The 21813-nt window shown below is 32.0% G+C and overlaps 1 protein-coding gene across 2 annotated transcripts; it reads right to left on the reverse strand.

The window, feature by feature from the left end:
- Positions 1-8552: 8552 nt before the first annotated feature.
- On the reverse strand, positions 8553-18762 carry MsrA (methionine sulfoxide reductase A). 2 transcript variants are annotated; one of them, XM_077429194.1, is made up of 5 exons: positions 18504-18762; positions 12064-12227; positions 10322-10442; positions 10106-10242; positions 8553-9531 (listed from the first exon to the last, which is right to left on the reverse strand). In XM_077429194.1, exons 1-5 carry the CDS (start codon positions 18552-18554, stop codon positions 9294-9296), a joined length of 711 nt encoding a protein of 236 aa, XP_077285320.1. In that variant the 5' UTR covers positions 18555-18762; the 3' UTR covers positions 8553-9293. The 2 variants fall into 2 exon arrangements, with proteins under 2 accessions (XP_077285320.1, XP_077285321.1); XM_077429195.1 differs by lacking the exon at positions 18504-18762 and adding an exon at positions 16527-16960.
- Positions 18763-21813: the final 3051 nt, after the last annotated feature.

The following is a 21813-nucleotide window of genomic DNA, read 5'->3' on the forward strand; positions in this document are numbered from 1 at the left end:
GGTGACGGCAAGCTACTATAATCTATCTTCAACCTTTTCACCGTGATATGGCCATATCAGATTTTAATTGTTTAAACGCCTATAATTCACTCTATATTTTATAAAATTTCCTCTATAGGTTCTCGTTATCTGTAACATTTAAATATTTATAGTTTTAACTCTCATATGTATATATAAATTTCAAATTTGGCGTCTAGCTTCATGTAATGTAATACACGATATATATTGATTTTTGGCCAAATATGTCAGATCTGACATTTCACTGTATATCTCTTCAGTGAGTTTTATCTGCGATAAGTGTTCAATAAGAAGTTATGTTGTATCTAATTGTTAATATGATTTACAATAAGCTTACATACATTTAGTTTTTTACAATAAGCTTACTATCAGCTGATTTTTTACAACTGAAATCTCTCCATAGACATAGAAATAAATCTTTATATATGTACATACATATGTACTATGTACATATGAACGTACTAAGAATTGAATCACCAAAAATTATCTTATTTTTGATGATCATCCCACTATAAGAGCGGTGGTCTCTTCGTATAGAAATAAATTCATGGGCTCTTTCACAGTACATACAACATAATTGAAAGTTAATAATGAGGCATGTTGACTTTTTAACATAAATTGTTGTATATTCAAAATAAAAAGGTATCAAAACACATCAAATTGTGAAGTTGAACAAGCCGTGACGGTTAGGTGTATCGCACATACGGGTATTTTATGCTTTCATTGATGATGCGAAATGAGAGAACAAAAAAAAATACATACACACATCGCAATACACACCCTCTTTCCCTTCTCATCCCTTTCTCTCCCTGCTATTAATTAATTCCGATCATATGTAGTCGCGAATAGTCCCAAAAGCGATTGCCCGCTTTATTTCCATTGAAACGCTATTCAATTCTTTATATTTAATTAATGTTATTAAAATATAACGGTTGACCGCGCAATTTTGAACAAATGTGAGTAATAAATTTAAAAAATTATATTTTATTTCTAAATGTGTGCATTTAATGGGTTTTGAGACAAAGTCTCGAGATAGCAATTTTTATTTTAACGCTCTCTTGGCCGCATTCTTTGCAATTCATACACACAGGTGAGATACACGTTTCTACACATACTTTTAAAACATACATTTACTACTTTTTCCATTTTATTTTATATCTTACATAAAATTTGAATATGTTATACTCAAAAAATAGTTTATTTCTTTAGTATTAAAAAATATTTAGATAAATTTGTCGCCAGAACATTAATTTCAATAATATTCAATATGTAGTACATATAAATGGTTGCTTGAAATGAATTAATGTATGTAGCTTCATATACGTATGTAATTTTTTTTTTTATTATTTTTAAATACTGATCGAAAATAAAGAATTGAATCAAGTCTGTCCAATTTGTAATTTCTTAGACGGAATGATAATAAATGTGTATTCATCATCATCTTACTCACTCACTCACCATCCACTGCTGGATGAAGGCCTCTCCAATACACTTCCACTCGTCTCTGTTTTGCGCAACTCTCATCCATCTCACCCCACAAATTTTCCTAATTTCGTCTACCCATCTTCCCTGCGGTCTTCACTTTGCATTCTCTCGGGTACCATTCTAGCACTTCTTTTGTCCACCTTTCATCCATTTTTCTAACCACGTGGCTTTCCCATTGCCATTTCAATCTCTAAATATGTATTATAGGTGATGTGCGGTTGTTCTTGTGCGATATTCATGAACAACCGTCTCGTTCTCCGACGAAAGGGTCTCTTGGACTGTATTCGTCGGGGGGGTGGTGGCCTCATGTTGAGGGCTTTAAGGGTCAAATTCCGTGACCTTTAAAGCGGGCTTAGTATGTATTATAGGTACATATGTATATTATAGAAAATAAAGGGACTTTATATGTATGTTCATATATAATTAATAAACATATGTAACATAATTAGGCACAATAAAATTTGGGCAGTTATATCTAATATACATATAATTTCGAAAAGAAAAGCATCGAAAACAAATCAAAGTTTCCAAAGATTGGCCATGTTTAAGCTGTTTATATTATAAATACCGAGCGAAGCCGGGTAAAACCACTAGTATATTATATTTGGAAAATACTGATCAAGTAAATATAAAAGCAAAGTAAATATCCAGCAAATATACAAAAAAAAAGTTTTTTTTGCCTAATCTAAACAAACAAATTGAAATTCATATAACATTTGTATATATTTTATGTATGTACATAGATTTATGAATTTCAATTATATCAATATAATTTATTATTTTTTTTTTAATTAAACCGCTTTTAAAAAAATCCATCAATTTCTTTTATTTAATATACATACATAGATAGTATAATTTTTGCGGAATTTTTGCTATGTATATCATTAATCATTAACTTCATTAATTTCTGATCAAATTCATACAAAACAAAATATAATACAATATTTAAATGTTTAGAGATGATTGTGGATGACAATATCAGTGTTGCTCTTACTGTGAAGCTTTCATTGTAACACCTTCAATTCTTAATGTGTAAGGTGCAGTCAAACATTGACTAAAAACACATGTACACACGTATGCATATTTCTAAATAACTAACCGAGTGAAGCTAATAAAAAGTTTGTAAAAAATATATCTATCTTTGAAACAATTTGTAAACGAATTAGTGATATTACAATCGATTAAGTCCAAAGTTTGGTTGTATAAGTATCATATCATATATGTATGTATATATGTATATACATATAATACCGCTATTCTGTGTGTGTGTGTTTATCTTTGTGCGATAACGCTCGCCATACTAAAATAGTCGTTTCGATTCGACATATGTACGTCACAGTTAAAACACTGCCAACAAAACGTACTAATATAATAACAGATAAAGAAAAACCTCTATATATACTGTTCGCTACCATTTTTATCTTTAGGGCAATAGTCTCAGAGCATTTAGCGCCATATATTGAAAATTTATTTAATTAATTAATTTTTATGTCGGTGTTTTATACAATTTATATATAGGTAGGTAGGTAGTTTTTACTTACAATACACCCGATTAAATTTTCATCGGGTCTATCACCATATTACAGGTCTGTTACAGGTTAGACATTGCTTACGTTACGTCATATAATAACCTACGAGTGAAGTAAAAATATATAAGAGAGATAAAGAGAGCCCATAATGCAAATTTTATAAAATATACAGTTAAAAAAGAAAAAGTTATAGGCGTTTAAACAATTAAAATCTGACATAGCGAGAGGGTGGCAAAAAGGGAAAAAACGATCGAAAGAGTGTGGATAACTACGGCAACTAGCTAATATACGTCATCGAGAACGATAATGGAGTATTTTCAAACGTGTCTATTACGATTACTTTTCACCATCGTAATGGCAGATTTGATTTCCACAAATATTGATAACCAAACCGAGCAAAATGGCAAAGTTTGAAAACGATCGGATAAGAACCCGAACTTTGTCAGATGAAAAAATCGAAAGCGAGCTAATAAGAGCATAGTAAATAAAAAATACATAACGATTATTTGATTTAGCGCGGTTTTGAACCATTTTTTTCATATTATACAATCTATATATATATATAAAATTGAATGCCGGTTTGTTTGTCTGTCTGTCGCGTATGGGCTCCTAAACCACTCAACCGATTACGATGGAACTTTCAGGATTTGTTGTATGCATGTCCGGGAAGCGTACTGTGAAAAAAAAACGGGAAAAAACCTCTTAATAATAATATTGGTAATTACGATTTTAATTGCGAAAGTTTGAAGCGCCATTGTGTAGTCAAGGAAATGCGTTCGTTGGTAACCACGTTACTAGTTGGTTTATGAGGACACGGCTTTGAAGAGACGTTAGTTGAGCTCCAACCATTACTTGAAACGGGAACGGGAATGGGAACGGGAACACAACGAGAAGGGGAACGGGAATTGCATGCCTTATTCTGTCATTTCAATGCATATCGGGTTCAGCTAGTTAAATATAAATATTAAATTAATTATATTTTAACGGTATTTGAAAACTAGTAAAAATATGACTGCAATGCGGATCAAACAGTCGTATTTGATGCTTGGTGATCGACGTACATACATATGTATGTCCGATAAAAACTTCTCTGGGCAAGGGCAATAGGCAAGTGCATCGTTAAAAATTGCACAATGCATTCAAAAACACACAATAAACATCATGGGATACATTTTTATAAGTAAATTGATCATTTAATTAGCATATTATTCAATTAACATCGTAGTTTGACAGTTTTTAAAAGTGTCATGGCGATCGCCCGCATTCTACATAATATTTCAGGGGTGGCACCAGATAAATGTAAAAAATATTTTTAACTAAATGTAAATACATTTCTCTTGGTGGTGCCGATTACTTAATTATATTGTTACGTAGGAGTGGGTGGAAGATCCAAGTAAAAGGCCAACAGTCGTTTCACAGCATTTATTGATGATTAAGGAGATACACGCACTGTCAGTGCTCAGTCCAGAATGACATGATATCGCCTACGTACCACCTTATAAGGGGTAGATCTCTCAGGACGTCTAATCTGTTTACCTACTGTATAGTCACGTATTCGGATATGTATTCCCACGGTATGAGAAGTGCAATCATTGTTTAGCTTATCTCCACTTAGCCTGTTGCTAATCTTTGAAACCACTAATACCAGTCGCACGGTATGCACTTAGTTAATCCGTTAACAGATATCCGTTACAGATAACCCTTGAACGGTCACACAGTCTCTGGGATTCTATTCGCTTAATCCGCGGCGTACGTAACAATATTAATGACCAATTATTTAAGTGTAGTTAATATACACATCGTTCATTTTATATTATACATATTTTTGTTGAAACTATACATTACACGTTAATTTAAGAGTTCCCAAGGACAGAAAAATACAAAAAAGGGGATAAAAATAATCCGCCAACTGAGAAAAGAAACGGATTAACCAACAACGCCCAACACCACCATATACTCAAATTGTAAATAAATCTATATCAAAACAAACTTTAATTTCTTTAGTGAATATTTGATGACCCTGATCAGTGGCGGACTGGGACTGAAATCAGTGCATGCCAGGAGTCAAAGGGGGCCCACCCAGGGTTAAAAAAATTTGTCCCCCCCCCCCCATATAACAAATTTTTCTTCTTTCCATCAAGCTAAAAATCAAGAGCAAAAAATAAATAAAATTTTCAAAAATGGGAATAAACAAATTTAGGCAAAAGCAAAATAGATCCATAAATTACATTGTATATTTCGTTTTAACCCTTTTCCGAGGTAAATAGAATGCATCATAAAAAAATGCGACATAAAAGCGGCTTTTACTTTCGGTAGAAAACAATCAGGGACGTCATTTCAGCTTTTTCTTGGGGGCGGCAGGCAAAGATTGGTCAAATTGAATTTGAAAAAATAAGTTTATTTTTGGAAAAATAATTAAAAAAAAAATATTATGCAAAAAGCCAAAAAAGCGCCGCAGGCGAAAATTTTTTTCCAAAAATCTTCACATGATTAATAAAAATCGACCAAAAAAATTTATCACTATATCAAAAAATATACGAACTTTCGGAAAAATAAACGATACACATCTGTTTTTGAGAAAAAAAAGTAAAGGGGACCTTTCTAACGATTTGCTCCATGGGATGAACAATTTCTAAGAATGTTACCCAAAGCATACCACTTAAAAACCAAAATATACTTGCTTCAAAATAATAAAATCTTTTTTTTTTCAAAGCACATAGCTGCGATTATTTTATTAGTTACCCAAAAGTAACATACATAAGAAATAAACGCAGCAGTCATAGATCCATAGTATCTCATTAATCATTAAATTCATAATATTTTCTAAATTCACACTATTCTTTAATTTAGGGGGGCGAGTGCCCCCCTAAATTACGTCCCTGAAAACAAAAAATGCATATTTTCAATTAATGTTAATCAAAAATCGGGATTTTGGGGAGGGGGCCCCTATCCTATGTTTCTATATACATGGATGTGTCTACATTAGGAATAGATTTTATATTCGGAAACTGTTTAAAATTGTGTATTTAAATCTTACTATATCGTCGAAGTATAATCAAATGCTATTTTGAAAGTATGTATGAAGTAAATTTAAATCGCTGGTTGATGATGAATCGTCCTATGCAAATGTTGAAACTTACATTTCGAGCCTTGTAAAAAAAGTTAACCGATCCTTGGGCTGTTAAAGCAGGTATTAGTTGTTTGTGTATATCGTAAGAAATTTGTTTTATTGAAATACCCAGACTCTAGGTCCCAAAGTGTAATATCCTATAAATTTTTACACACGTGAAATAGTTAAAAAGTTATTTAATTTTACTGAGGGCCCATATTTTCTAACGGATAGTGGGGCCCACATGCCATCGGGCATGTACGCTTGTATGGCCAGTCCGCCACTGACCCTGATTGTATTCCGTGCGTTTTAGCGTAGTTGTGGAGACGTACCGCGTAATATTGAAACAATTTATTTATTCGTAAAGGCGCTTCTATTATTATAACATTTCTCTGCCCATAGCTCATGCGATGATATTTCATCGGGCACACTACTATAGTAGAATTATGATTAGAATTAGCTAGCATATCCTATATAAATAAATAAATGATGAGTATTTTTAATGTGAAATAAAACCAAACGGATATTCTGCACTGACTGCACATTTAGATTTTCCCTCGTGTCTCGTGTGATTAATACGGATAAACTATTGTGGCTGGGGTAGAAAAAAATGGTGTTGACACCCACCTGAGAAACAAAAGAGAGGGTAACAACTCAGCATTATTGGCGAGTCTCTCATATCTCCGGCATATACGGTTTGGGGGATTTTCCTTAATAATGCTCTGCTTAACATTTCATCACCTTAGAAAGGCTGTGCACATGCAAAAAAAAAAAGAAAAAAAAAACACCACTTTTGTTATACATTTATGTACTTTTACGTTTTTCGAAAAATTGGACATCCAAAGCTACATACATACATACATAGATAGAAATAATAAAAGGTACAATTATACACCTACAGTTATATTAAAAGCTATTGCTATTTTACGTTTAACCCTTAAGAGGGCTGGACACCAGCGCCTTGTCCATACAAACGTATTACACTTCTCCCTTCCTCAATTATGGCATTAGAGAAATTATTTTTTAATATGCTATGGATATCCACCATTGGGATGCATCTATCGTTTTATTTTTTTTGATTAATTATTTTTTATATGAGCTAGGAGCCACCAAACATCTATAAAACCGCCTCTTTTTTACACCCACGAAAAGAGTCCAGCGTGCTTATTTAACGGTTGATTTAAAAAAAAATACGCACACAGGTGCATAGAAAATATCTTTCTCATACCGATGATGATTTTTTTCAAAAATTGATCCAGTTTCGGAGGAGAAAATTGGAGAATACGAAACCTCGATTTTGTCGATTTAAAATACGTATTATCTGGTCGAAGCGCAACTGTCGCATTCACTCAATATATATATTGATATATATTGTCGCATTCATTCAATATATACATTCAGTAAATATATATATCGAAGAAAGGAACGGCAACAAAATTAAGGTTTCGGGTGTACAGCCCTCTTAACAAGTTCATTTATGTATTTTATTATTTTTATTTAAATCGAACAGATCGCTCCAAAGCAACGAGTGTTCTAATGCAGATACAATACGATCTAACATACAATCAATCCAAGCATTTATTCAATGCTAATTCATACAAACATCATCCAAACAAACAGTGACATCTATGGAGAAATTTTTGCAGCATTTTAGTATACAAATCGGCGAACCTCAAGACGCTGAATAAATTTAGATTTAATATGTGTATATTCAATTAATATGTATATATGTACATATATTTACATAATCTTAATAGAATTAATGTTTGAATCATATTTAATAATTAAACAGCTTCTCTTTCAAGCATTTGAATAGATTAATTTTCGATTAGGTTTTTCCGATAATTCAATTGTTTATATTCAATTGGATCCATTTTGCAAAACTTCTCGTTGTGCAGCTCTGATGCTATTTATAGTTATTGTATTTTCGTCAAAGTCTTCATAGAATCTTTCATTCATTTTCATTTGATTACACAAGTTAGTCGTTGTTAAAAGTTTTTGGAAAATCTGAGAACTCATTTATTGTTTTTTGTTGCTCATTTTCAATTCGCATGATTCAAACTTTTTACTTTTGGGATGTTTTTTTATGTATGTTGGGCGCTTTACAATAAAGGCTTTTAGAAAGTCTGAAAATTTATTACACAATTATGTCTCAATTTAAAGATACAAGTAAAAATATTTAAAATCATTTTAATAAGTTGTAATTTAATGCTCAAACAAATCCTTGATACGTAATATATGTAATAACTTGGATAAAAATAAAGTATAGTTGTATTAATATTTAATGTATATGAGTATTAACATTTAATAATAGATAAAAACTAATTGATTTTTCTTATAAATATTTTTATATTTATATAAATACATATATACATGTGCGATGTAATTAAATTATATAAAAAAATATTTTTGCAAGGGCCATCATTATATGAATAATTTGCACTATATTTATCAATATATAACGATAATGTCAGATTTTGATATGAGGTACGTAAATGATTCAATTAAATTAATAAAACACAACAAACAGTTATATTTTTATTGCCTATAATCCAGATAATACAGTGAATAACATGATACGTAATTAAAAATGAATATCATATAAAAATAAATAAAAACATTCTATTGGACAAACAAGAACATTTCTATTGTGATATATTTATAATAAATACAATATTACATATTAACGATCAACAAAACGTGTATTAAAAATATACATTCATTTATATTTTGATTCAACGTTTGTACCATTGTTTAATGTAAATGCACTTTGAGAATGTTAATGTATCAGTAATTTGACTAAAAATATTCATTTAAAACCAGAAACTGTTTTAAAATTTTACGTGCATTAATATTACCTACATACATTTGTCCTAGGCAAATTCAGTTTTATAAAATAAAGATAAATAAAATACACTACTTAAAACAATCACCATCAGAGTTATATTATATAATAGAAGTGTTGACCCAAACAGTTCATACAAAATTTAAAAAAAACAAAAGTCAATACTTTACAATATCATATAAAATTACTTAAAACAAATACTGTATATAAAAATAATTAATGTTGTTCATTTACACCCTCCGTTAGAAAAGCATAAGGAAATATTGTAATCCTTTGGATTATTGCCTAGTTATCACACAAAACGGATTCAGCAAGCTAATCCACCGCCTTCGTTGCGTTTCAGTTCCCGTTTCACATATTCAGCTTGCTTTTCGTTTAAACCAAGGCTTTCAAGCTCTTTTTCGAATTGTTCAAGTCCACCCACACCAACTAGGTATCCATTAAGTCTAGCTGCTAAATGAGATTTATGTAGCATTTCACCGCCATGAAGTCCAATGTCCTTACAAAAGTCTTTGTGCCCTTGCAATCTATACTTCTGATGGTAGCTGTGAAAGAAAACATTTCAATGAAGCAGTAATTAACTTATATGCATATATGTAGCTTATTGTTTTGCTTATTTTATTATATTATTAGTTTAAAATAAGCCTGTAATAACTGAAAATCATTATTATTTGACGTATACATAATAGAATAAAATACAAATGTATAAAAATAATTATGTGAGCACTAATTTGTATAAAAATCCATTAGGTTTATCGTTCTAAACCTCTGTTTTCCACTTGTTATTAAACCATATTTATAAATAGTGTATCATATATATTTATAAGAAGTACGAGTATTGACAATTTAAATACAATAATTTGCAACATCAGTGTCATAACTACAAAATCTTGATGTTTTGAAATGCTTTTAAGTTATACTAATATGATATTGTCACTTTGCAATATCATATTAGTATAACTTGATTGAATGAAGATTTGGAAGTATGATTATGTACATATGTATATAAAATAATAGCTTCCCAAACAACTTTTGACACCGTTGCCGCAAATCATGGAAATATGCTATGCATCAGAAACAAAGAATACTAGTATTTCCATATTGTAAATATACACTTACTCTTCGGCTGGATAGAACGGACCGGCAGGAGCGATTTCAGTGCGGAGTTTAACATTGCGTTCTGTTTCTATAGTTTTGTACGTACTTTCAGCAAGTTCTTTTTGTTCGTCGTCGTGATATAAAATTAAGGACATATACTAAAAATGTTAAACGTTTTAAATTTAGTATAACATTATAAATATTAGTTTTTAATTGAAATTGAAAAATTTCCGTCACCTGTCTCTTGATCTTTGAGGTCAGTCCGTATTCATGATTGTTCCAAAACATATCCAAAAGCTCGCCAAAAGAAATCTGCTTTGGATCATAATCAATTTCTATAACCTCTGTATGATCACCGCTGAAAATCATAAAGTTAATCATTATAAGGTGCACCGATGAATTCAAATAAGGAGTGTGCCGGAAATAATTAGATGATTTGCAACGTGAAAATGAACATTTTAACTGAAAAATAAATATTCATTAACCAAACAAAAGCAAATTACATAGAATAGCATTATGCCACAAAGTCGTCTTTTAAAGATAATGTCACTCAAATGAGATCTTCCAAATATCAAACAATCGTCAACACATGTTAGACACGATTCATCATTTCCTCAACTCTACACATTTTTGGAATTTCTCTATCTGTTTAGTTTTTACTGTACAAAATTCTGCATGTCATGTGTCATTTCAGAGAAGCCGCCTGATTTATTAGCATATAAATTCTTCCTGTTGCGCTATTTTGAGAAAAAAGTATGCGTGTTCATTGACCTCCAACTATCCAGTAGTTGAAATTAACATTGGAACAGAAATTCTGAGATTATGCTTAGGAAAGTGTTTGGCAACGAGCTTAGCTCGCCTGAGTAAAAAAAATATATATACATACTTTGTGCCATAGTGCGATCTTTTATGTAAGTATTTACATATATACATAGATCTAGAATATACTAGATCCGCCCTCACGTGTTATACTTGTTTCCCTTTTGGCGCATGCAAAATACATGGCGCATGCACAGTTTCTCTTAATAGGTAGGTAGGTACCGCTGCGTCGTAGGGAAAAAAACCCAACTTCCCCGGTAGTTAAACCCCCCGCACCCCTCAGTTAGTAAAGACAAGATCTCCGACCAAAATAACACGTCTGGGCTCATCTAGTGTATTATACATCAATGCATATATATATATATATCTATATATATGTATATTCCCGGTCTCCGTGACGGGCCCGAATGTGAAACGCCCGAAAACGCAAATATCGGAAGGCAAAGATCGAAAATCGAAAGATCTTAAGTCGAAAGATCAAAAAAAAAGGGTGCATGGTAAACGGTACATACTCACTTAATTTGCGCGAGCAGGATACAACAGGAACAAGAGGAACAGGCTTTTCCTCCCGTATTAATGTGCGCGCGCAGAATACGGGAGGAAAAGCCTGTTCCTCTTGTTCCTGTTGTATCCTGCTCGCGCAAATTAAGTGATTATGTACCGTTTACCATGCACCTTTTTTTTTTTGATCTTTCGACTTAAGATCTTTCGATTTTCGATCTTTGCCTTCCGATATTTGCATTTTCGGTAATTTCACATTCGGGCCCGTGAGGTAGACCCATATATTCCATATCTGTTCCCTAGTGCCTTTGTCTTGGGATCTTTGGAGTTCAACTCTTTGGCAAAGAGAAGAGATTTATTTCTTGGGAAACATTTCATCAAATTATAAAAGGAGAGATTCACAATCCCACTATCCTGAAGAAGCTAAAATTTTTGGCCCCGGAAAATCATAGGGTTTTAAGAAAACATGATGTCTTGTTGCCAATTAGGGCTAGAACAAACGTGCTCATGAACTCCTCCCTCTCGAGAGCTGTTCGACTCCTTAACTGTATGTAGTTTGGCTTTATTTATTTAGTGAATATTTAATTAAAGTGTTCATTTTCAAGATACTGATCGTCTAATTGTTTCTGCCTCAACCTGTAACCTTTGTATTTACTTACATATTTCTATAGTAGGGTGTCTTCGCAGTTCCTCCAGCGTAACCAACCCTTGTACGAACTACCCCCAAGCGTGCTCCGAACAATGAATCGTTGGACCAAAAGCATCCCATTCCGAAAGTTGCCTTCTTCACGGGCACGTCCACATGATGGCGTGGAACTAGTCCCTGAAAAAAGTTGTGAAAAAGTCAATTTAACGTCTCAGGACACGACGTAGTGTTGATTGATTACAAAATTCTTGTCCAATATGAAACGCCAGGTAGAAATCCAGCAGGACCGGTTGTATACTTATATCCAGTCGAGACTAGTCAACTGGGGATGAACGGTTTAAAACATAACGTTGGTTTCCAATTAAATTCTATTCAAGATCGGTACGCAGTCAGAGAAGCAGGAGACGTAATTTGAAAATAGATGTGACGGAGTTTTTTGACCTTTTTATTGCACGGAATTTTTTTGCTTCTCGTCTGGCAAAATTACAAAATCAAGATCAACTTGTAAATAGAAACATTGGGCAATTTAAACTACAAGTATATATACATATATATATTCACGGTCGCAGGGAATGTTTACAAATCGTATATCAAAAATATCCAATCATTCGTAATCAAATAACACTGATAAAATTTATCAATATAAGAACCAGATATATTTACTACGAATGTGAGTAATGAGTACGCCAATTAATTATCAATTCAATAATTGATAATTGGAAAATATAGTGATAAATGTCGAAAATATAGTGATAAATGAAAATATAGTGATAAATGTGAAAATATAGTGATAAATGAATTGTGAAACGAGACTTTTTTTAAATATTTATATGCAATATGAAAAAATGATTAAAATTAAAACATTGGACAGATTTCAAATGTAAAAGAAAAAAATACACACACACACACACACACATTTTTTTCTAGATCATGAAAACGTGATCAGTGATCGATTCTGAGTTTGAATCAGTCAAAATCTCGAGTTCGAATTTTCACATGATCACAAAACTTCATCTATTGTTACTACGTACATAAATAAAGTAAAAATTATTGATCACTAATTTTAAAAAACTTCTAAAATTAGGACTTAAAAAAAAGATTACAACAAGGTTATACAATATGTACTTAAATATATTTATATACAGATTTTTCAAGGTCCGAAAATAACACTACATTAAAATTATTGACCTCGCACTGTATGTATGTATATGTACATACATATAGAAACAAAACAGAAACAAATTAACCGTTCGTTTCATATTTATTACATATTAATGCGATATTTACAGTGAATTCTGATAAAAATTGAACGATGTAAATAATAACAAGGAAAAATTCAAGATAACGCAGAAATAAATCGTAATTGATGAATCGGTCCGTTTACTTTGACATTTTCAGTCATCTGAAGCAATGTGATGACTGTTTCTTCAAAGGTCGAATCAATAAACGTGTCTGAATAGGACGAGATATCGTTCAATTGCGTTTTGAATAGGGTCGAGTCAGTGAAATATTCACGCTTTCAAATGCCACTGTGAAGTTGTTTTATTGATCGGAATACGCTTTATAAAAGGAAATTCGAAATCCAAAAGGAAACATTGTGTGTACATTATATAGTGAAACCGGTTTATATTGACAGGTGGCATTGTCGAATTGATTTACATTGTATATATGTAACTCAGAGGAAAGATTCGATAGCAGTTGTTGCAAAAATTAAGAAAGATAGTATTGGAAATGATTAAAATTGATTTATAAATACTGTTTATATCTTTGGAACCACAGAGTAACCTCAAATTCGGCAAACTTTCACGATCAATTTGCAAGCTGTGGCAATTGGTGACAAGGTTACTCACCCCAGTTACATATGTATATGTAACGCAATGAAATTATTTATGTCATACTATATTTAGCTTGATCATACATACATACATATGTAATCAGTGGCGAGAAACAATGCTAATAGTCAACTAAAAGAAAGAAGTCGTACCTCGATACTTTTCGTTTAATTTTTGTATTCATTTATTCTTATTATTATAGCCCGGACCCAAAGGGTGCCGCGTATTGTTCAAATGTTGTAAATGCATTGTTAAAGGTTTGCCGAACCTTTTTTACAAAGGATTTAAAGACGCCGTTATAATTGGTTTTTAAGGATTATCTCCAGGCTTAAGTGCTGTCGGCTAACAATGGAGACCCCTGAATGGGCTTAGTGGTCGGTAACGGCACCCAGCTACTTCCCGCTGGAGCTCTCAGGACCGTGGGACTGCATATCTTGTACGTGACTATAACAATAGGTAAACAAACGTGTCGAGGAAGATGCACTGAATGACCTGCTCTTTATAAGCAGGTACTTAAAATGCCATACCGAGGCATTCTGGACGTAGCACTGGTAGTGCATGGATGTCCTTAATCACCCAATAAATGCTGTGAAGCGACTTTGGCCTTTTATTTGGATCCTCCACCAACACGACAACTAGTTGTAAATTTTAGGTGACTTTTAGACTTTGTCGATTACACTGGGTAACAATAAAAATAATCTGATCGAATAAAAAAATATATATTTTAGACTTTTAAAATTCGCTAGAAAATTAATTATACGTATTTTAATGCAAAAAAAAATCACAATCTATAGAAAAAACATCTGACTATTGATTGCAATACTCACTTTTGGCACAGCAATACTAGATTTTGAGTTAAAGACTGCAAAAGTCATAAATATGTAAAAATTGCGCATTTTTTAAACGCTCCTATATCATTAACGAATTGAAACTCATAAAAATCATTGTCATATTCGAATTTGGTGGGTTAAGCTTAGTAAATATTGATTAGTTAAAAGCACGTGATTTTTTTTTACTCAGTGTTGTCAATAATGGCTTTGCAAATTTTAAATTAATAAAAAAATCGGCGTTTTCGTCACTATTAATATTTAAATTACATCATTGAATAGCGAATGAATATGTACACGTAAATATTATTTGCTATTTCGATTTTCATTTATTATCTACTTACATATAAATTTATAAGAATTATTTTACTATTTTTTTGGAATAAAACCTATATTTTTTATTAATTAATCGTAAAATAAAGCAAATAATGTAAAATAAAAAGCCCACTTAAATTATTACTTATGCAATGAATTTTGTATGAAAATTAAAGTTTTATAACCATTTAAAAAAATAATATATATAAAAACGGACGCGATGTATGTGGGTATGTGCCAGACCGCGGACACATAGCCAATCAGAGTAAAATGGTCGAGGAGACGCGGGGAAGTGGAAGGGGGTTTGGGGCGTCATGTGACGTCAGGCCAAGCGACGACAGGCATGTGCGACGTCAGGCCGAGCGACGGGTGACACATACACACACACACATTTGTTCATCATTTCGAACGGGTTGGATTGGTGGCGTGTAATGCGCGCACTTTTTATTACGATCAATATTACGAGCGCGCGTTATTATATTTAAACATTATTTTAATTCGTCTATTCCTTTCCGAAACCATCCATTGAAATCAACGGGCATAGCACAAGCTATTAATAAAACTAAAAAAAAAGTCAGGATTTCTTACAGATTATCGAACCGATATTTATAAAATAAAAATATATATATAAAAAAAATTAAAAAGTGGTATATAAAAATATATTTTTTAAATATCGTGTACCACAATTGGATTCTAATTCACTACTAAACTATAATATTGTAAGAATTTATATTTAAATTAAAAAGAAAAACAAATAGGTAACAATTTTTTTTTAAATTACATTTAATAATAAAAAGAAATAATGAGTCGGCCCCAAATAAATAGGACAAGGCTAAGGGAAGAAGATGAATAAAATTAAATATAAACTTAATTCTCCCTCACTCTTCACAGTTCATATTACTACATACATGCGTATATTCTATGGTGAAGTGTTTTATAATTTATTTTATTTATATTATGTACTATTTTAAACTTGTATTCAGTTGTCTATATTATATAAGTTCACATGTCACTGTGTGAACTCGTTGCCGTGTTCCATTGTCACGCGAACATATTATAATATACAATTTTAAAGATAAAACGATATTCACAAGAGAAAAATGTCTCCTGCAGCGTATTACACACATCAAAGAAAAAGTATCTTGTACTTGGAACTGAAAAAGAAATCGCGTTCACAAAAAGTTTAAAGAACTTAAAAATGTACACGCAGTTCGAGTATTTTGCGCACCACATAGTACCTAGAATTCGACCTTCATTAAATATTCAACATCCATTACACCCAAGAAAATCAATAACAATATTTGCACGAGAAAAATTCAGTGTCTGGAAAAGCTCCAGCGAGACACGTACGTACTTTCAACTCCCACACTGAAAAGGTTAGCCTCATCTTTAATACATTTACTTACACACACACATATATTTGTTATTATTTACACTTTGGTATTCGCACATTTTCTTTTTGATTTATTATATACCTACATATGTGTGTATGGAAAGCTTACGTTCGGCGGTTTCATCTTAGTGCTGAACTTGGAGAAGAAATTGAGCATCAACAGGAGGCGACGAGCTGTTTCCGAAGTTGATTTTGGCAGCTGATGATGGAGGAGCTGATGATGGAGAGCGACCCAACGTGGCAGGAGTCCACGAGGTACTGACGTCTACGATCAATGCCAGACGTATCTGACGTAACCTTGTGTGGGCCACGCAAGACGCAACGGCCGGTTGAGCAACACAACGCTTGGGTATATTGCACAATGTATTGTACCTGGTATATACCAACTTGGGTATACGACTCGTACGTGCTCATCCAAGTGTTGTCTGCGCTGGAGAACACTGAGAAAGTGTATTTTTTGCTCTACTAAACTCTTGGATTGCACGATGAGTCAAACAATAAGGAAATACACACATATGTAGGTGGGTCTCAATGCCTATCTCTTATCAAGATCAATCATTTGGTGATTATATCGAGTCGTAAATTTGACATTGACCTAAAAATAGGCTGTAGTCGCTTCAAACGGTCGATAATTGTATGCCTACTAAATAACTCCTCACGAGAAACAATGGAATATGTTATATTCTATTGAAATCTTAAGTAAGCAATATATTTCTTGTATTCAGGGAAAGAAAAGTCCATCTTTTACATAGTAATGGGATTATTAGTCACATTGCGATCGCCCAAGACAATTTTTGCCATGAAAATTGCGAATACATAATATTTGGCACTCAAGTTCTCGTTAGTATATGGTATATGGAGATTTTAGTAACTTTTGAGCGAACGTTTTGTGACCAATAATCACCGAATCCTTTTATATACCTAATTATATATCCTTCAATTCTTCTCTGTTTTGAGTATCTTTTACTTACTCCACCCATCTCATTAGTAACCTTTTATACTCCTTTGAATAACACTCAAGCACTCTTCTCGTACGTCTTTCTTCTAATATTAGGTTTGCCATTTCGAGTCCTTCCTATTCTACTGCTCTTTGAACCACACTCATCCTTTTTTCACTCACCTGGGTATCATTCGAGCACTTTCTTCGTCTACCTTTCGACATTTTAGTCTTCCTCTCGCTTTTCATCTCTCCTTGTTATGCAGAGCATACAACATTCCATACTTCTGAGTAAATCGAACTTTTTATCTTTTTTTATACAAAGGAAGGCCTAACAGGTAACCCCAACTCGCCTACCTGGTCAGAAACATTGTACATTTGATACACATATTATTAGTTCATACAAAGTGCATATCAATTAATATCCACAGATATATTTATGGTCAAATTTGTAAATTTGCAGTATTTTACACAATTCAGCGAAATTGGAGATTGCTGAAGATTTTGCGAGAAAATGGGTAAGGTTGCCTTGTTAAATTTGTTGGAACCGTTTCAATGAAAATCAGATAAATAGGCAAACCGATCGACCTGGAGTCACAAATCCAAGGTCTGCCCGGCAGAATCCAGTGGGATTTGAACCCGTGACCACTCTGTTCAAAGCATTATATGCTAACCACTAGTTTATTCTGCTGGTTAAATATATTTGGCGAAACGTTTTGAATAAAGCAACTTTTTTTATTCAATAACATTAATTCGATCAAACGCGATGTTGATCTCCACTTCGTAATTATGAATAAGAGCGAACTAAATTATCACTGTGATTATAATAAGGCTACTTTATTATTTTCAAAATTAAGTAACAAGCAAAAACTTCTAATGTATCTCTCTTGTTTACAATTTATGTTTGCAAAGACTAAGGGCAACGCTAGTTATGGTTATACGACACTGGATTTGAAACTAAAAAGAAAAGATTCAACTGGATTAAAAGTTAAAACAATACATTGAAACCAATCGACGATTAATTTATATATTTCTATCAATTAGCAGCGAACAGGTACATCATCAAGGGCACAGAAGGAAGTGAATAATTTTCATCGGCACAAGATTAGTATTTTTAAACATTAGAATCCTTTCGGTTAACGATCTTACCATGGAGAAATATGGTGGTGTTTCTTTTCTATGTGTCATCATTAGCAACATTGTCACAACTCAATGTTGATGAAAAGTCGTCTGGGAAAGTCACGACTATCTTTAGTTATCTAATCTTTATTACCAGATTATACTGAGACGTTATTGCGAAATATCTACCTAGCAAATTTATAAAGATTTAAAACCGTTAAAAGTATAAAAGCTGTGTTGCAAATGAATAATATGAAACTCCAATCCAGTCGAAAGCGAAAATCATCGATTGCCCTATCTCATCGGTGAATAAATAGTCTATAAAGTTTCCAATAGATTCGACCTTTTTCAACTATTCAAATATCTGTCAATTGTCAATTTTAACCTCGATTGACTTTCAGGATCACATTCAATTCAATTGAAAAAAAAATACATATATGAATACATATCCAGATAAAATTGTGATTGACTTGATTGCTTTTTTGCAAAATGATTCAATTAATGACACTGCACAATTGCGCGCAATTCGACTATGACTACAATTTAAATATTGAACTCAAATGTTGAAAAGGCTTGTTGCGACAATAAACGTATGAGAAATTGTGCAGTGTCATTAATTGAAAAAAAAACATCGGTATGAAAGGTAAATTTATGATATAAGAAATAATCATGGAAAACAATAAAAACACTGATCAGGGTCTGAAGATATAGAATATGAAGATACATAAGAACCAGAAAGACCTGGCTGATAAATTGAATAAGTCGTATTTAAATAGTGTGAATGATATTGTTGTTAAATACAGGTGAGGCCAAAATTATAGATGATAATGTAATAGTATTAAATAAATTTGAAAACTTGAAATTAATTCATATAAAAAAATTTACTAAAATAAAGGATTTAAAATCAGTTTCTAGTATAGATGGATTGTTTAAAGAATATATGGAACTATGTCGGACCTCAATTGGTAAAAATTATAAATTTATCATTAGAAAAGGGGAATTTTTCCAGAAAAATGGAAAGTGTCTACTGTGGTGCCTGTACCTAAAATAATAAGTACAAATAAAGCTGATTAACATTCGCCTGTAGTTGATAAAATCCTGGAAGATGATGTGGTGGAACTGAAAAACTTAATTTGTGAAGAATGACTGTTGTGACTGAGCAGTCAGGTTTTAAGGAGAGGCACTTGGTTATTTCGAACGGGATGGAAGCGATGGATGTTTCGGTATTGATTGTGGGAGCGGTATTTTTAGATTATAAGAGGCCATTTGAAACTACAGATAGGGATGTATTGCTAAAAAAAAATAGGAGGGTAAACTAGGAATAAGCAATATAGTTAGATTGGTTTAAATGTTATTTGTATAATAGAAAACAACGTGAAATTAGAAAAGGAATTATCTTCTGAAATTGATACACCCCATGGTGTGCCACAAGGATCAAATTTAGGACCTTTGATTTTTATCCTTTGCACAAATAACATTGTTAACGTAGTTAATAAGTGTAAAATTCATCTTTTGGCGGATAATACCTTAGTATATATCATAGGTAATAATTTAAGAGAGATGTGTGATGTCTTAAATGAAGAATTGAGCAGTGTAAATAATTGGTTGTGTAAATATAAATATTATCAAAACAAAAATTATTTGGAAAAACAATGAAAGTGGTGTGGATGAAGTGAAGATGGATGATAAAGTTGAAGAAATAGTAGATAACATTAAATACTAGGGTATAATATCAAATTAGATTTTAAATTACACGTTGAATTTATAATAAAAAGGTAAACAATAAAGTAGGATTACTTTGTAGATTAAGGAAATAATATATAATGCAATCATGTGATCAGATTTTATGTTCTGTACTTGATGAATTTGTCAATTGAAGATGGGTTACAAAAATTACAGAATATACCCACGAGGAGTATCTTAGATGTAAATATGCTAATATAAGATCAACTTTAAAGTAATTGAATTGCATGAATGTTAGTGATACTCTGAAAATATGTATGTATGTTGGTTTTTACTTACAAGTTAATTGATATTAGTAATATTGATAAATATCTGATAGCTGCAAAGCTGCAACACCTCTGAATGAATGTGCAAATAGTTATATGTATTTCTTGTATGCATGTACATATTTATGTGTATGTGTAGATTAATATATTATTATTTGTATGATTGAATACAAATAGCTATTAAGCTATATCTTACACAAATAAATATAAAACAATGACTGTGTTATATTTATATATTTACAATGTTGTAAATATGATTACATCGACTATTGACTGTCACATACGAATATCCTTAATGGGATCGAACACGTTCCACACTCATGCTCAATTAACAGTATGGTGGCCGCTGACTCACATTTGTATCACGTTGGCTTACTGGCCGCTGATACATATACGATTCACAACTGCGCGAACTGTTTCAGTCCGCTGATATATTTTTCTATCACGTTTGTGGTCGATGATACAATTTTGTATCAGATTTTTGTTTATGACGAAAACGTGATACAAAAATACATATATCAGCGGACTGGAACAGTTCGCGCAGTCGTGAACCATATATGTATTAGCAGCCACTAAGCGTTGTGCACCCAACATGATACAAATGTGAGTCAGCGGCCGTCATAAGTATTAAGTATTCATTACATTAAACTATGAACCATACAGTAACGGATGAAAGCCTCTTCAAAACATACTGACTTTTATCTTCATGACACATTTTATCACGTTTTTGTTTATGACAAAAACGTCGTGATACAAAAATATATCAGCAGACTGAAAAATATATTCTGCGCGAAAAATATATTCACGCATTCGTGAATCACATATGCATCAGCGGCCAGTAAGCATTGTGCAACTAATATGATGCAAATATGAGTCAACGGCCACCATAGTGTTGACATGACATGATATACATAAGATATAAAATGAAATTGAATACTTCAAATAAAAATATTTTATTTCATAAATACAAGAGCTCTAAAATTCAGTTTACAACAATAGTACGTACATAAAATTATCTATCTAAATTACACATTAATCTTTTTATTTTATTTATTTTTTATATATATAATAATTAAAATGGAATGTTCAATATTGCTGAGAATGCAATTGACTAACTTTTACACTATATATATATATGTATATATGTATATACTCCACATGCTAAATTTGACAATAACAATAAATAAATTAAACCGTCTGCGATTAGAGTTGTTTGTTTTGTTTTCATTTTTCTATACAAGGACAAGCAAAGTACAATTAATTTGATCGGAAATAAGGCATCGTTGAATGAATTATTTACAATTTACACACATAAAACAAAATTATAATAA

The sequence above is a fragment of the Arctopsyche grandis genome, chromosome 4, assembly GCF_051622035.1.
Source record: "Arctopsyche grandis isolate Sample6627 chromosome 4, ASM5162203v2, whole genome shotgun sequence".
Taxonomy (NCBI): Eukaryota; Metazoa; Arthropoda; class Insecta; order Trichoptera; family Hydropsychidae; genus Arctopsyche; species Arctopsyche grandis.

Bases quoted from the DNA above. Each gene is read 5' to 3' on its own strand.
- MsrA (XM_077429194.1), bottom strand. From the start codon at position 18,554: ATGTTGCTAATGATGACACATAGAAAAGAAACACCACCATATTTCTCC. The intron at 10,443-12,063 runs GTAAGTAAATAC...TATGATTTTCAG, and splicing joins ACACCCTACTATAGAAATAT to CGGTGATCATACAGAGGTTA. The intron at 10,243-10,321 runs GTGACGGAAATT...TAACATTTTTAG, and splicing joins CCTCAAAGATCAAGAGACAG to TATATGTCCTTAATTTTATA.